The sequence below is a fragment of the Parasteatoda tepidariorum genome, chromosome 1 (assembly GCF_982258835.1).
Source record: "Parasteatoda tepidariorum strain Cologne lab strain chromosome 1, Ptep-v5.0, whole genome shotgun sequence".
NCBI classification, from domain to species: domain Eukaryota; kingdom Metazoa; phylum Arthropoda; class Arachnida; order Araneae; family Theridiidae; genus Parasteatoda; species Parasteatoda tepidariorum.
This window is the reverse complement of record NC_141755.1, coordinates 103,972,426-103,990,669: the sequence shown is the minus strand read 5'-3', so window position 1 is coordinate 103,990,669 and position 18,244 is coordinate 103,972,426. Positions and strand designations below refer to the sequence as shown.

Sequence of the window (18,244 nt, the reverse complement as noted above, 5' to 3'; positions counted from 1 at the left end):
TTTTAAGCTCATTATTGCTTACCATGAAAGGAAACAGGACACAACACAGATAATGAGCATGTGAATAAAATTTCAATCATTCATTTTCAGGAATGCTATTTCTATTTTCCTTCTTTGTTAGAAGTAGCAGAAGGGCAAATGAATAAAATATTTAAAATAAAATAGTTTAATAAAGTATCTAAAACTTTTAAGATTATTTCAATTTGTTTGGTTCATAATAGTACTGTTTGCATACATTAATGTAGTATATAACATGTATTAAAAAAATTTTTCATGTGTATCAGATAAGACGAAATTCGGCAAACGTGAAATATATATGATAGTTTCACCGATTTCGCGTTAATGAGGTTCGACGAGCATTAATTTTCTTTTTAGAGAATAAAAAATGTATCTACAATTGAAAAATTCTCACCCACAACTCTTCCCTGTGCACATCCTGTGTAGATGTAGCACTGTCCAGTGGTGGCTTCAGGTGAAAAGTGGCAGCGAATCAGAGTTTGGAGAACACTGTGACCCCTGTAGGTCATGAGGGACGTATCCCAATTCACTTTACGCCTGTGCTTGTTCACTGTTAGAATACATACATCAAATGGATATGAAAACTATTTAAAGTATTGATCAACAAACAATTTTATGATGCCCAGAAATAAGTAATGACCGAATTGTAACTTCCAATGCACAGATGAAATTAAATCTGCCTTTAATAACCATTATTTAATCTTCACAAATATATTGACGTTTGCTATTTACTCTACAGGACAGTATTATTTTTTAGCCCAACAGAACTTGCAGAGCCTTGGCCATCTTTAACATTTGGGACCATTCTTTTCTGGTCCAAAATCTTAAATAATTTTTATAATTGACAATTTTACGTATTTAATGTAAGTAATTTAAATAAATTTTAATTAATAACATAAGTAGTTTAATATAAGTAATTTAATTTTAAGTAATTTAATATAATTGATAATTTTAAATATTTTCAGGTCTTCTCCAAATTGTTGATTTCATCCAGTTCTACAAATTTCCGTCTACATTTTGACCCTCCACTCTAATAATATTATGATATTTCCTTCTGACTGCATTCTTAGGACATGTTAAAACCATTGGATTCTTTTCATTCTTATAGCTGTTACCTCGTTGCAGAATCAAGATGACACGGCGACATTGTCGAAGAACGTTACAGAGTCAGGGTTGCCACTCAAATCTGGAGAAGAAAAAAAATTCCCTGTGTTTTCCCTGCGCATACTATGCATAATATATTAAGAGGAAACAACAATTACTGCGCACGTGTGTGAGATATATTGGGCTAACTATATTTATTAGTTTTAATTGCTGGAAAAACAGCTGAACATATTGTAATAGTAAATGAAATAGTTTAGTATAGCTGAAATATTATGGTTAAATATCCCATAGATTACGCTTTGGTGGTGACCATATTTTAAAAGACAAAAATAAAAAACAAAATTCCCTGTATTTTCCAGGTTTTCCCTGTGGAGTGGCAACCCTGAGAGTTCTTGCAGAAAGATTTTTCTTTTAACAAGTAAAAAAAAAAAATTTCTTTTCAACAGAAATTTATACATAATATTTGAATCACTAATTTAGAAAATCACTTTTTCACAAGCTCAATTTACAGCCGATTGCATCGTAAATCGATGTAATGTTTCCATTGTATTTTCAGCAGTTATCGATATTGACTTTCAGGTCATTTTTAAAAATCACGATATGTGTCAAACAATATGGAAAATTTGAATCTTGCATTTGAGTATTTACTTTAAGGCAATAATTCCATCAAATTTTTGGCAGTTATAGCTATTGATTTCTGCATAGTTTTTAAATTCAATCATTTTTATACGATATTATTTATTACATCAACCTGATATCAAAACGAAACATGGATTTCAGAAGTCAGATTAACGTGATTTCGTCGTCAATCTTTTTTTCGGCAATTTTCTACGAATTTCATGATTTTTTAAAAAAAAATTTTTATCGTGATGATTATATATAAAATGCGAGGAAAAAAATTATTTGTGCATTCCTCCTTTCAACAAAATGGGAGAATTTCACCCATAATATTAGAATAAAAAAAATATTACATGTTTAATTTTAAAATAATTATATAGTTTTTTTTTTGTAAACACAGAGCTTTGCAATTTTAAATTAGTAACATGTATGTTTGTTATTATTAAAAGCATCTTGAAGATATATATTAGTGCCAGAGAGTTTTGTAGTAGGCAGCTCGAAAAAATTCTGCCACAAGGGCTGTTACTGCCATTGACCATCAATCTACTGATTCTTCAGAAAATGCACCAAAAATCTTCCATATAATTTTTTCCTTTCCTACATTCTTAAAAGATCAGAATCTCCTTTAATGCAAGCCTCAAATCCATAGAACACAATTGGTTGGATTATCACTTTATAGAGAGGGATTTTAAATTTAATGCTTGCATAGCTAGATCTTCATAATTTTTGCAAACTTGTTTCTAGCAGTCATCCAAGCTCTAATTTCTAGCTTAATCTCATTATTTGGGGAATATAATTTGAAATGTGTAAAGTATACAAGGCTGTTGCCAAATGAGAATCAGAGTTGTATAATTTTATAGTTAGAATTAGAATGTTTTTTTCAAAACAAAATTACATTGGTAAAATTTTGGAATAAGCATTTTTAGAAAAATAGGTTAGTTAGATACCTTTGCTTGTTTTTAAATTTTTGAAAAGTTACAGCATAAGAAAGAATTTTTCAGCTTTATCCAAATTGGTTTTAATCAATATAAATAAAATGCTTTGAAACAACACAGATAAATTTACGGTATTGAATTAACTAGCCAAGCATAATTTTATATAAATAATTTATGAGAAAAATATGTTTCTAAAGTTATTAAGTATCTTTATTTCTCAACTATTTTTAAAAAATATTGTGCTGCCTCATCAATAGTTTTGGTGGAAACAAAATACATTGGTAAAATGAAAATAAAAGTATTTAAAAAAATTTTTCATTTAAACTTAAAACAGATACAAGTTTGTGCAGTAAACGAAAAAATGTGTTCAAGCTTGGACTCCCTAATCTATCTTTTTAGTTCCACTGATTTTTCAAATGAACATCAAATCAGTTTTAATACATATAAATTCTCACTGAAACTTTTTCAGGAAAATTAAAAAAGTAAAGTAACTTACAACTTGTTGGAACCCTTTGCCATCTATAATCCCAATTATGTGATTTAACAGCTTTATAAGCACCCTGAAAATCAATAAATATAAAGCTAAGAAATGCAAAAAATATTAATACATCATTTATGCAGAAATGCAGAAATGACAACACACATATATGTCAAACACTCTACAATCCTCACAACTTCTTTTAAAAAAGTATTGTAATATGGTTCATGTAATGGGCACTTTATTTATTTATTACACTTATCTTTTTTGATTTATTGAAACCATTGCAATTCAAAACATTTAGTTACTCAAGATATTATTTTTAATTACATTATCAGTGTATTATTTCCCCAATACTCAGTTTAGAGGTTTCACCCAGTCAGAATAAATGGTACATTTCATTTATAATTTCCTTAATACTCAGTTTTGAGGGTAACAACATTACTCTAGAATTATAAAACACTACTAAAACATGAAAAAAACATTTATCATGCTTCAGAAACTTAAAATTTTTAATGGAGTTATTCAAAAAAATAAATAAATAAATAAATAAATCAAAGAAATATTTGATTAAAATTATAGCTAAAATTTTAAAAATTTTGAAGGAGAATTGGAAACTAAAAATTCAAAGCTAAATTTAGCTAAACATTCAAAGCTAAAATTTAGATAAAAATTCAAAAACTGTAAAGTTGGATTTCACAATAAGGTCTCCCACATTTGATATTTTAATTTGCTGACTTTCCATTGAATAAACATTTAGGAACATAACTAAATATTTTTTAATATTTCATCATATAATCGCTATGAAAATGGAGAAAGTAAAAGTATTAAGAAATGAACAAAATAGATAGTAACTTATATCAAGATAGTAATTTTTAATGTATAGTGACAGAATAAATAAATAATTTTTACCTCTACACTAGATGAAGGGGAAAAAGCTCTCATGTCCCAAAGTTTGATTGTTTGATCTTTGCTGTTAGTAATTAAGTGCCTTCCATCACCCTTTCAATAAATAAATCAAAAACATTACAAATTAAATATAAGAAAATGTTACAAAAAAGTAAAAAATATAGATTTTTTTAAAGGAAAAAACATTAAACAACTTAGATTTTTAGAAACAATACAGGGGGGGGGGGAGCAAGCTATGTCCCCGTCAAAAACATTGAATATTTCTTTTATAATTTTAGGACATTCTTCAAAACTCTTTTTGCTAAAAGAAAAAAAGCCACAGTTTGAGAGTGCATAAAATGGCAATAAATCTCAAGTTTTAATAATGGTTAATAATGGCAATAAAGCTTAAATTTTATACTCTCTATGCTATCCAATGAATAAATGCTGTCTAAAATTTTAAACAGACAAATAGCTTCGAACATGTAAGAAGTCATTAGACTTCTTTTTTTAAAAAAATTCTAATTTGATGAGATATTTCTACCTAGATGAAAATATTTGAAATGAATAATTGGTTATTTTTACACACTTTTCTGAATCCAAACAATGCACCAATGAAACATTTTATTAGATAATGAAAAAATAGACCACAAACACTTTTCATTTAGTTGAATCATTTAGTTGAATCATTTAGCAAAATTTTTAAGAATAGCATAAAGGGTGTTAGTGAAACAGGCACAAAACACAACTTAACTGCCATGAATAATTGTTACAAAATTGCAATAATTATAAAAATAGCATATTATTTGCTAAGAAGTGTCACTTTATATAGTGTATGATATGACAATTATTTTATAGGAATCTTATTTTATTTTAGATTCTAAGAGATAGATTTAAAAAATAAGAAAAGGGTAAAAATACACATATATTTTTTTTTTACTTTTGAATCAACATATGTCAAACCATCCTCATGACCAGCTAAAACTCCAACAGGCTTTGGATGTGATTCACACAGTGTTCTACGATCCCAGACCTAAAAACATTAAACACCTTATTTAATATTCTATATTAAATACAAATAATGATTGTAGTGTATATCTATCACTACAAAAATACAATTCCAATTCCCTAGCATATAAGACATGTTAACTTTCTATGTTAGGGGTACCTTTTCATAGATGAAGGTTGACATTGTCGATAACTTCTATTCCCACATTGATGACCTTCAAATGTGATGTGAACATGCCTACCTAGACAGAAACTTCCACCTTGAAATGAACACACCTATCTTAACTGTAACACTCTCTTCCATTTGAACATGCCTACTCCGATGGATGGTCCACATTGACCAGTTGACTCACTACTTGATACTGTGACATTGTCCTCTTCACGATGTTGTTTCTCAGTCTCTATCACACACAACATACACACTCGACTGCTAAAGGCAACACAGGAGCGACCATGAATTTAATACAACTCTCACAATCAGCACTCAAAAAGTACAGCATATACACTCGACTGCAACATAGGAGCAACCACGACCGTGAACTTAATACAGCTCTAACGATCACTACTCAAGAAGTACGGTGATCTTAATAGAGCTCTCTCTCGGCTTCTCATAAAACAGCAATGAATCAACTAGTGGTATCCCATTCAATGAATTCTATCACAGATAAAATTCTGGTGGGGGGGGGAGAACTGTAGTGTATCTACCACTACAAAAATACAATCCAATTCCCTAGTATATAAGACATGTTAACTTGATTCTATGTTAAGGTACCTTTTCGTAGATGAAGGTTGACATTGTCGATAACAACACTTCCCACATTTTAAAAACCTGCACAATCTTTAATTTCTTGTAAATTTTAAATTTTTTTCTTTTAAGAAAATGAATTATTCTTTAGACTTTGAAGAAATATTTACCCAACAAAACTTTTTTCTCATTAGTTTTATAACAGGTTTGGTGTAATGTGAGCTATTGATTTTTGCAATTAATCTAGATTGTTGGTGAGTTTAACATTAAAGCTCACTGCAGAGGAGAAAGATGACAGGAAGTATAGGATACCCAGAACTTTAACATTACACCTCTTTTAAAAGACTGTTGTTTCTCCCAAATTTTTAGTGAAAGTAATAAAAGTGGCCAATATTTATTTCTTACATTAAATAAAAGTTAACCACAATTTTATTTAATAATAAAATAAATATTCGGGAACCTGATAAAAAAAATCATCACCCAAAAACTTATTGCTTTTAAAAATTAGAACAACTTGGTAATTTTATAAAAATTTTTTAGAAGAGCAGTCATTCCCGTTAACGTTAATACTAAAAGTTATAACTAAATCTTATCCCAGAATTGAGGAAGCAATTTTGGTCGGCTCAATTTCAACTGTGCAGATTATTCTGCTCTATCAGCAATCCAATAACTTCTATAGATAAATGTAAATACAAAGAAAATTTGAGTCATTGGTTCTATTACGCATTCATATACATTTTCACAGGTCTGTTTATATCTCTCTACTAGAATTTTTTTTAAAAGTTAATAAAGTTAATTTAAATGAACAATCCTGAGACAGAGAGTGAATAATGTTAGCAATTATGATAAAATAAGCTATTTGTGAAAATAAACACAAACCAAATCATGGAACCAAAAACCAAAACACCATACCATCCATTGATTTTTTGTCTCTAAAATTGATCATTTATTTCATAGTCAAATTTTAATGGTCCTGACCACCTCTAATTTTGAATCCTTGAAAAAGCAGGGGTATAATAAAATTCACTATATCAGTTAAGAACCAAAATTCAATTAATTGTACTGAAGTAAAATCAATCGAAGATTATCAAAACAATTCAAATGCCAAATCAGTTATTACTTCCAACAACTTACTTTGCATATTCCATCATCGCCTCCGCTGAAAAGTATCTGAGAAGTATTGTCAGCGAACGCAACAGTATTTACATCATCTTCATGAGAGTATATCTATAGTATAATCAAGAATTTAATGATAAATTGCAGAATTGAGTCATATTTTATTTATTATATAATCAATACATTTTGAAATTTTTATTATTACCACTCATAAAAGTAATTTATTTGAGCTTGTGAGTTCAGGTCAGAGGTGATTGTGAGTCCAACTCAAAAATCCTGAAAATGTCTTGAGTAAAATCATTAATGACGCATTTCAAAAAATTTATGCCTTTCTAAATTTAAATCATTGATATTTTCAGAACATTAAATTCTAAATAAATTATATACTGTATAATTTAAATGAATAATTATGTATAAGTTTACTTTTATCTCTAATCACATTTATTATTCTACCAGAAAAATATTTACAAATGAAAAATATACAAAGTATATATTCTAGTTCTAATATTTTTAAATAAAATATACAAGAATTTTTATACATAAATGTGATCGATGATTTCTTGAAACCTCTAGACCTAAGATTTCAGGAAACTTCCGGAGCGCGGTTAGGGGAAAATCCAGATTTTTTCGGAAACACAATCACCTCTGTTAGGTAAAATTAAAAGCTTCTAGTTTTCAATAGTAATATAAATTTTAAAATTTATGTGATTAAAAAAATTGCATTACACTGGAATTTGATTTTCTCTGAAAAGCACAATAGTAGGTGCAAACTGATTTGCATTCCAAATAAAGGTCATATAATATTTAAATACATAAAACAATTAAAAGAATAATAAAAAATCTAACTAATTTATTCTACACCTTTTCCTATACTATCCAAAACTATTGTACAATCAATATAATTCTTTGACTGGAAACTTTTCCCTTTCTACCAAATTCAAAATTATTAGCAATGGTTGCCCTTCTTGAAAGAAATCAGTTTATTATTCCGAGAATTATGATTCTTTTAGTGAACCCATCCCTGCACTGTACTTTTAAATATTTATAATCATTATTTATTATAAACGATTTTTATGAATCTCATACTTATAATAATAAGAAATCTGATCATTATTTACAAAAATTGCTATATTTTTGTTTTTCAAAATAATTTAATGCTAATAAAAAAAAAAGTACGAATTCTTTTCTTTAGGTGGAGTTTTAACATGATCACAAAAACTCAGAAAAATTCCCTGATTTTTGCAGACTGTATTTATCAAATTTCCCCATTTTTGTATCCAGAACTAAAATTCTATAATTAATTTTTCCTGCATGCCTTGTTCTTAAATGCAGAATATACTATGATACACTTATATCAGAGAGCCATTAGAGGTGAAAATAAAAAATCTGCTTAAAAAAATTATTGCAATTCAAATTTCTTTAGTAAAAATATCAGACTTTTAGGTACCTTTAACATAAATTTATGCATGTTCCCTGACTTTTTAGGTATTTTAATTAAATTCCCTGATTTTTCAGATTGATAAAATTCCCTGACTTCTGTTCTGTGGGGCCACCCTGGGTATTAACAATTAAATCAACTTCTTCAAAAGTATTTTTATTATGTATTACTCAACACAACAAATAATGTCTAGTTTTCACTAATTAGAATTATAGTAATTTAAAATACAAATGAACAAATTTAAATTTCTTATTATTTTTTAAAAATACATCTGTATTAACTTACATTTTTCCCAATGAAGAAATTATATTAATTTAAGTTCAAATGGTTGTTTAGAATTGTTTTCATATCCACTTTATCAAAAAAAGAAAGAAAAAAAAACTTATAGAACACAACCAAAGTAAAAATGAGGAATACTTGACTGACATTTTTAAGTTTATACTCACCCTTAAAGTCCGTTTGTTTGCCTCCCGATTGTACACATACAAATACTGGTCATTAGCCCTGTCAATAAAAAAAAAGAAAGTTGTAATCTTGACACATTGCAATTAGATGTTAATCTTAAATAACCAGTTCTTCCAGTATTCTTAATATATCCATATTATAATTATGACTGGTACTGAACAGCAGTCCCAATTGAGTTTACAACTATCAATGCTCAACTCCATAGCATTATAATTTTGAACTCAACCCAGAAGAGAAGGGGGCTTCTGGATCAGGTATTGGAATAAACTACCTTTCCTGGAGAACTTTTTTGATGGAACTAACTGGCATTTACGTTACATGAGGAAGAAAAAAGATAGATTATTATTTTCCAGGTTTGCTGTAAGAAATTTTTGGATCTTAACCAAATATTGCAATGTTTGCAACGCAAAATATATTTTATTCTCAAGAAACAGAGTCCCAGACCCCTATCTTGAAATAAATTCTAATAGATTTGATACAGTAAGGAGTTTCACTTACTTAGGATCAATTATTACTTTTGACAACAGAATGACTCCTGAAATAAAAAACCGACTCTATCTGGCAAATATCTATGGGCTGAGAAGATTTATTAAATCTAGGGTTTTTTCTAGAAAAACAAAATTCTTAATCTACAAAACTCTTGGCAGGCCAGTCTTGACATACGCTTCTGAGGCTTGGACAATGACAAAACTGGAGGAAAATTGTATCGCAATAGTTGCGAGAAAAATTTTGCGGAGTATACTTGGTGGTGTAAATGAAAACAATAACTGGAGAAGGAGATTTAACTTTGAACTTTACAAGATTTATAAGCAACCTGATATTATTAATTTCATAAATAGAATGAAGTGGACGGCCCACGTGATTCGAATACAATAAAAAATATGGTGATTTTTAGACCCATTGGAACAAAAAAGCGGGGAAGGCCGCGGTTGAGATGGGCTGACTCGGTGGAGTCTGATTTTCTTGCAATTAATGAAAGATAAATCGGAAGTCATTATGGAGAAATCTTCAGAGGAAGGCACATTGGGCTGTCTGGCCAACTATGATTATGATAATAAAATAAACTGGAGAAAAAAAACACTGCAAGCACTCACCCTCCCAGAATTTCTTTTCCATCTTGTGAGAATCGAAGAGAAAAAACACAGAATCTTCTTTCATCTGGATAGAGTGGAAGAGCTTCATGTATATCTTGGTCACCAGATATTGTGCACATGTGTACTAAAATGAAAAACATTTCGCATTCTATAATATGGTCAAATAATTCCAGGGTTTGTTTTCATTTGAAAAAAAACTTTAATCTGGAACACAATTTCAGGTTTTTTTAGAATTTTTTTTTTCACTGATGTGTAAAGTATGCATTAAAAATGAATAATACAGTAGATATCAAATTCATATAAAGATGCTCTAAAACGAAAAATATATAAGTACATTTAGGCTTTAAAGTGACAGTGCAAATAAAGCATTTTAGGTGTTTTCTCTGAAAAGAAACCCAATTTTTTTTCTTAAGAAATTTTTCTAAAAATATTTTTATGAATAGATTTTTAATAAAAAGGTATATAGATTATAAATAAAATAAAAGCAGTGTCTCTTTAAGTTTTTTTGGTGTTTCTTTAGGAAAAAAAAAACTTCAACAGGTTATTTTTTTAAAACAAAGTGGGGTGGGGGTTGCTAACCTTAAATATTGCCCTCTGTTATGTTCAAACATTTTCAGCAACACATTTTAAAACATTTTTTTTGTAGTAACTTTAAGAAAGATTAAGTGGATGGAGTAGGTCTATTTTTAATATATGTTATATAATAAATTCATTCATGAAGAGTAAAAATATAGATAGGTCAATCTATATATATAAAAGAAAGTCGTGTTAGTTACTTCACTTATAACTCAAGAACGGCTGAACCGATTTAGCTGAAAATTGGCAGGGAGGTAGTTTAGAGCCAGGAGAAGGACATAGGATACTTTTTATCCCGTGCGATAAACCGTTCCAGCGATATCAGTGAAAGTCGAAATGGAATTTTCTGATTGGTTAAAAGCTAGCCATTGTTTTAAATTTTGCTATAAACGATTCAATTTTCAAATATCTTGAAGATAACAACAGTGATATTTTCTATCTTATAACTCTATTCATTTAGAAAAGTAAATTAAAGTAAATTGCATATACTTTAATTTTTAATTCGCGCTTTTCTTTATGTCAGGTGAGCACAAGCAAGTAAAATCAACGAGAATAGATTTCTTAATTGTTGGTCGTATCACGGATTCAGTACTGTGAAAACTGTTTAATAAATATAAAGACAAAAGCAAATTTCATTCAAATTGCACGTTTTCAGAAATATTTATATTTAGTACGTAATTTTAGGTTAGCAAAATTAAATATACTTTTCGAAGATTTCAGTGCTGTGACAGTTGTCATTTGAAAACTATTAGTTTGTTTGTTTATTTATGCAAAGTTTTCGAATTCATCCATTTTATTTCTTTCATTTATAAAATTGATTTTTGTTTTAAATCTTATAATTTTCATATTTCTTATTCATCTCATTTTTATTGCTCTTTTTATTATTTAAAATATGTATGTGATATTTCGATTTAGCAAATTTGCGACCACTGCCAACTTTTACATTTCTTTTTCGTTGTCAGAAAGAATATTTGCAAAAATATGCCGCCTAAGCAAATCGCTCTTAGTCGGTCGACATCTCAAGCGCGCAAAAAGAGAACTACACGAGTTTCAGAAACATCGGAGCAACGGGAAAAAGACTTGATACTAATCGAGAACAGAATGCTTTTGCCCGTTCCTTAGAAACGTCTGAGCAACAGGAAAGAAGACTGTCAACAAATCAACTACGAACTACACAAGCCCGTTCGTCGGAAACATCAGAGCAACGGGAAGCAAGAATGAAAACCGACCGAGAACGCATTTCGCTATTCAGACGCTGCCAATACTCTGATTTGAATTTCAGTGCATTTCACTATGATCCGACAACAAACTATAGTCTTCCCCCAAGTGTCATCATCGGAGAAATATATCAATTATGTATGTTTTGTAATGCTCTCAAATTTAAAAATGAAACAGCTGAAATTTGCTGTTCTAGAAGCATACAGAAACTACAAGATTTTACGTCGCCTGCCGAGACATTATCAACCTTCGTATCAGGTCAAACAAACCAATCGAAACATTTTTTGGCGCATTTACGCCGGTACAATTCGTGTTTCTAAATGACTTTATTCGGTGCTACACGTATCCTGAACGAGAATTACATCCCAACATTCAAAGTGCAAGGCCAAATTTATCATCGTGCAAGGATCACTTCTTTCAATGCCTAACGCAGATCATAAATTTCTACAAATTTATTTCATGGATAACACAAATGATCAAGTCAATCAACGTTGTCAGGTAAACAATGGCACTAAACGAAAAATTGTTACCGTATTACAAAAATTTTTCGATCAACATAATCAGTTAATTAGGCTGTTCACAATTGCCCTAGACTAAATGTCATCCGATATTTACAAAGTTGTTATTAGAGCTGAAAAAACACCTGTAGGCCACCACAAAGAAAAATACAATGCGCCAACATTGGATGAAGTGGCTATTGTTATAGTTGGCGAAGAATTTACCTCCCGCGATACAGTTCTTCATCGCAGAAATCGTGACGTTCAAAGAGTTCTCAGAAACGTATCGATCATATGATGCATTGCAATATCCTATTTTATTTTGGTGAGGAGAGGAGGGATATTATTTTAACATAAAATTAAGAAGTCCGCAAACAGGCGAGAAAACCAATAAGAAAGCAAGTGCAATAAGTTTTTATGCATATAGATTAATGATTGCCAAAACGCTGATAATCATACTTTAAAATGTCGACAATTAGTTCATCAATACATTGTCGATATGTATGCGAAAATTGAAACTGAATGCCTACTGTATATTAAATTAAATCAAACCAAATTACGTTCAGAAGAATGCATTCATTTACGGGATGCAATAATTAATGATGGTAACGTTAACCCTAATGATGTGGGGAAAATGATTATATTGCCGACTACATTTGCAGGGAGAAAAACTTGGACTCCCTGCAAATGTAGTATTCATACATGTCTGAGTATTCATACATGTGCCTTGGACTCCAAGGCACATGTATGAATACTCACAGGATGCAATGACATATGTTCTCGCATATGGGCTCCTAGATTTATTTATTACATTTACGTGCAATTCTGCTTGGGTTGAAATTAGAGATACTTTGTTACCAGGACAATCATCATCGGATCGTCATGATATTACAGCACGTGTGTTCAAACAAAAATGATAATCTTTACTTGATTTCATTGTGAAGCGTCATGTTTTTAGAGAGACACGGTGTTGGGTGTACTCTATTGAATGGCAAAAACGAGGATTGCCTCAGGCACACATTCTAATTTGGCTTATTGAAAAAAAACCACCTTCTAAAACTGATCAGATATCAGCAGAAATTCTTGATGTCACCATAGATCCAGTCTTATTTCAGATCATTGTCCAAAATATGTTTCATGCTCCGTGTGCATCACCATACATGTCTGTTTGAAAATGCACTAATGATATCCTAGAGAATTAACTGCTTTTTTTCACCATTAAATAAAATTTGCATTTCAAATCATAATCGCAAATGTCATTTACACACTTAAATACAAAATTCAAATTCAAATTGAAAGCGTTGCAACGCACACAGGGTACAGCTAGTAATTTAATAAAAAGCAATGATATTCTTAAAAAAAAAAACATCCGAATCTTTTATCGAATTACAATGAAACAAATAACCAAACAATTATATAGAATTTCTTAAATTCAATTAAAAAATAATAAAAGAAATCAAAGTAGTAGTAAAGCCTTGAAAAATATTTGTCACGTTTCAACAGGTGGCAACATTTGAGCCCAAAGACTTTTTATAGTAAAAGTAATGAGCAGAGTAAAAAATTAAAGTTGATATTTCTTTTTATGGACTCATTATGGATATAAGTCAACCTCTTTCCAGTGTTGCCCGAATCCAGTTGCCAGAATCCAGTCCATCCTGTCGTAAAACCGATGAAAAAGGATAAGACGTGATGCATGAGTTTATTGCAAAGAGTGCTATATGGGCTTGTGTGCAGTACTGTGTTTTGGGATATATCATACTGTAAAAATTTACAAAATTTATGAATTGAAAATCATATTGCGTGTTTTTATATTATATTATATTTAGCTTCGAAATTTTGTTTAATTTGCTCTAATTGAATAAGATGTGTGCGTAATCCATTACTTTTTTATGTGTAACTAAAAATTATAAATACAGTAGTTATTGTATTTTAAATTTTATTTTTATAATTAAAAACCATTTTCTAACTTTTATTTTTATATATTTTCTAACTTTTATATATGTCACTGTTAAAGGGTTAAAGATAATAACCTTAATATTGATTCAGAAAACATCTAATTAAAAAAAAAAAAAAAATACAAGTTTTGGTATAGCTTTCTCACAAAGATTATGTGCTACACTTAGAGCAATAACATATAAGTTTTTGTATATATACATATATATATTGTTATTATTATAAGCTATTGTTTGCAATTTTGAAAAAATATACACATAGTTGCACAACAGTTATGACTCTTTTAAATAGTATATAAAGGACTAAGTCTGCAATGAAATTAATCACTGCTTTGAAAGGAGAGAATGATTAAATATATTTTTATAGCTTATGTAATGCAAATAAAAAGCAACAGTACACTAAACATATACTTTCATCTACTTCAAAAAAAAAAATCGACAACCAAAATAATGATTTAATAAAAAATTTACAGATTAAAAAAAAAAAAAAAAAAAAAACTTTAACTAGTATTTGAAACAAAAGTAGTAATAAAATTAAAATAAACACTACTTGAAATTAATTAATCAATTTTTGATAAAATTGAAATATAAAGAAAGTTGATTTTAGTTATTCAGTTTAAATAGTTAACTTTAAACCTAATGGAAAGCTACAGGAAGGATTGGAACTTAATTATGACTCAACTAATGTTTTCTAACATGTATTCGATGGTTCTCAATTTCAATGGTTTGAAGGCCTGATCTTAAACATGCTAATTAATAAGAGCAAACAGATTTTAAGTTAAGAAATCAGCCACAAAAACATACTTTCCCAAAACAATTAAGCATTTTTTTTATTTTATAGATTTTGATTTTTGACTTTCAAAAATAGGAGGCAGTTACAATCTTGAATATAGTTTGGTCAGGAGAAGTTGAAAGTTAGAAAATTTTACTGTCATTTTAACATTTTGCTTATTTCCAAATATTTCAAGTTAATCAAAAACAATTTGCACACAATGTATAAAATTTATTTATCTAAAAAATTAATTTCTCCATTCGAATAATAATTTTTAATATTTATTTGTCATTTTTTATTATTTTATTCAATAATATAATATTCAAAAAACTTTTGAATTGAAAGGTAAACAAAATAAAATCCATCAAATAGTTATTGAGATATAAAATTTTAAAAATATGACTTTCTTAAAATTTGATAATTCAGAAATTACGTAAACAATTTTACACAAATTTTGTATTTTGAAATTTAAAATTACATTTCTTGAAATAAAATGAAAATTAGTATACCTCACTATGGAATTTTTTACTACTATTATTAAATGAAATAATAAATAATTATTAAAAATTATTTTGTGCATGGAATTATATTTAGAGAAAGAATTTTATAACTGTGTGCAAAATTTTTTGACGTGCCTAAAAATTTGTAAAAAGTAAAATTAATATTAAAAAATCCAAACTTTTAATCATTCTCTAGCCAAAACTATTGTAACCATATTTTCTAGATCACGTCTACCCATAGTTTAGAATCAAAAATCTTAATCCCTTAAAACATATGCATGTTTATTCAGAGGAAATACAATATTGCACCTGATTTTGTAACTTAAAATATCGTCTGTTCTAACTAAAGAGCATATTTGAGTTTTGATCCTCGAACCATTGAGTCTCAACAAGTGAAAATCTGGTCATAAGGATTAAAAGTTATTCTACTTTATATGACAATATTATTTGCGCAGCTTTGAAAGAGAAAATACTTACTACATTCTGACCAACTGCAGTATATAAAGTTACATCCATCAGGACTGAAAATAGAGAGAAAAAGTAGAAATATATAGACAGTAGAACAAATAAAAAAAATCATATACGGATATAAGATAACATAAGACTCAATCAAGACATATTATATAATCTCCCATTTTTTAAAAATAAAATTAGGAAAACTCTACTCTTACAAAAAATTGTTGATCTTCAGTCATAAATAACTACGAAATGATTCTCAACACTTCAAAATTATAATCTTGTTTTGAGCAAAACACATCATTCAATATTTTTTTAAATATACACAACACACTAGACTTAAATTGGAGATTGTAATATCGGGTCATTGAATTACATGTTGAAATTTTTACCCTTTTTATATGCTTTCTCAATATAAAGCCTAAATTCATTTGAAATAAAATTTGTAAAATATGTGATAATCTATTATAACCCTTAAGTGAACAGGGAGGTAGAACAGATTTTGAACTGCATTTTTCTCTGGATTAAAAAACCAAATTTTCAGGAGAACTAAATACAGTAATGGTGTATAAGCATGATAGTTCAAATTTTCACACTTTAAATGTTCATATTTGCAAGGAATTGCAAATTTTCTCATTTGAGCGGCTGTCAGAGAGGTTAACTACGATATTCCATAAGGGGGGGGGGGGAATTATAAATTTACGAGACAAAAATTAAAGGGAGATATTAGGCTTGGAATGAAACTATTTAAAATAATTTTTTTTTAAAAATGAACTAAACTAAGTAAATAATCATCTCTTAATTAACAACTGAAATCCTACATTACTGATTTAATATGTTTTCGGTCAATTATTTCAATTCGGTCAAGATTTAAAACCTACTCAAGTTTTTAGTTTCATAAACTGTTTAAAAGTATTCAGGAGAACAAGTAATACCTGACAGCAGTGTCGAGAATACTCCAACCAACATCTCTGGCTTCAACTGTTCTTTTCAGATTGAAAAGTCCTTTGCTTGTGTCGTATAAGCGAATGATATAGTCTGTATAAACAAAAATTAGATTAAACTTCAAACCGACTTCATAAACAATTTTCTTATTCATTAGAAAACTTATTTTAATGATGGAAATTAGATAAAAGTGAGTATATATTTAGTAACTTTCAAAGATGAATTAAAAAGGAACACATTTAGATAGGCGTACAAATCCCCATTTACAATACAATACAAGAAATAAAATGCCTAGCAAAGATCTTTAACAGAACAATAATAAAAGGTTCTTTGCCTATGTTAATGCTATTTGCTCAAGTTTTTTAATTTAATTTTTTTTTAGCTAGCAAGCAGTTAAAGCGTAAAGAACAAAATGATATTTAATAAATATGAGGAATTGAAAAGACTAAGCCAGAACATGATATTATATTACAAACAGTGCTGAAATATGCGCAACATACTACCTAACATTTGAAAACCAAATTATTTTCTTATTTAATTATTTTTAAATAAATAAAAATTCTTTATTTTTGAAATTATGTGAAGCTTCAAAGTAAAGATAAAAAAAATCTTAAGTTTTAATATAAATATACATCATCAAATTACAAATTTGGAAAAAAGGGGCACACAGGGTGTAACAGCAAACTACTTTCCATTAGACACTTGAAAATAATATGTAGTTTAGTTTACATGCATATTCCAAGCTAGAATCAAAGTTAATTTGTTAGAGATAATTAAAAAAAGAGTTAGTTTGAAAGTTATACTCCAAAAAGTATTAAAAGAACATATTTTTTAAAAATTGAAAGTCTTAATATGATACCTTTAGTTATTTTTCTAATTTTTATACAATCCATTTTTTAACACCTAAAATATCGTTTTTTTTGTTTGTTTTTTTTTTAAAAAAAGATATAAAGATCTAATCAAACGATTTCTGCTCAGTAATGCCTCACCCACAAAACATAATTTTTCCTTAGAATAGCATTACAGAAACTTGTTAAGCAAAAAATGCTCATTTTTAGTAACCAAGATTAATTTATAAAGGAGCTCTCTATTTCATATTTGACAGCACCTTTTATTAATTATTGGAAATTATTAATAATTAAGACCTTTTATTAATAATTAAGATTTAATAAGTAGTGATTATTGTTCACAAATAAAAACAAAATAAGGAAGTTTGATGGTGAATAAGCATTTTTCATAATCAAAAACATCATAGTATTTATAAAAGAGGTGAAATTTGTGAGCTTTAATTATTAATTATTGGAATAGTTGAGTACATAGTGGAAAATGCTAAGCAAGCATAATGAAAAAGTCATCTTTGAACTTACAGCATATATTTAACATCCAATCAAAAACATTTGCATAATGAGGATGAAAGAAAA

At 28.5% G+C, this 18,244-nt stretch overlaps 1 protein-coding gene across 2 annotated transcripts in view; it reads right to left on the bottom strand.

Annotated features, from left to right (window-relative positions):
* LOC107450367 (DDB1- and CUL4-associated factor 11) overlaps positions 1-18,244 on the bottom strand; it is a 32,543-nt gene that overhangs the window by 2,561 nt on the left and 11,738 nt on the right. Inside the window, exons 7-15 of one of the 2 annotated variants that reach the window (XM_087149920.1) lie at positions 16,814-16,916; positions 15,900-15,943; positions 9,908-10,031; positions 8,795-8,852; positions 6,929-7,021; positions 4,982-5,074; positions 4,066-4,155; positions 3,172-3,235; positions 413-568 (exon numbers count right to left, since the gene is read on the bottom strand). In XM_087149920.1, coding sequence (XP_087006046.1) covers positions 413-568; positions 3,172-3,235; positions 4,066-4,155; positions 4,982-5,074; positions 6,929-7,021; positions 8,795-8,852; positions 9,908-10,031; positions 15,900-15,943; positions 16,814-16,916 — 825 coding nt within the window. The remainder of the gene's footprint in view (positions 1-412; positions 569-3,171; positions 3,236-4,065; positions 4,156-4,981; positions 5,075-6,928; positions 7,022-8,794; positions 8,853-9,907; positions 10,032-15,899; positions 15,944-16,813; positions 16,917-18,244) is intronic. The other variant, XM_087149925.1, reaches the window with a different exon arrangement.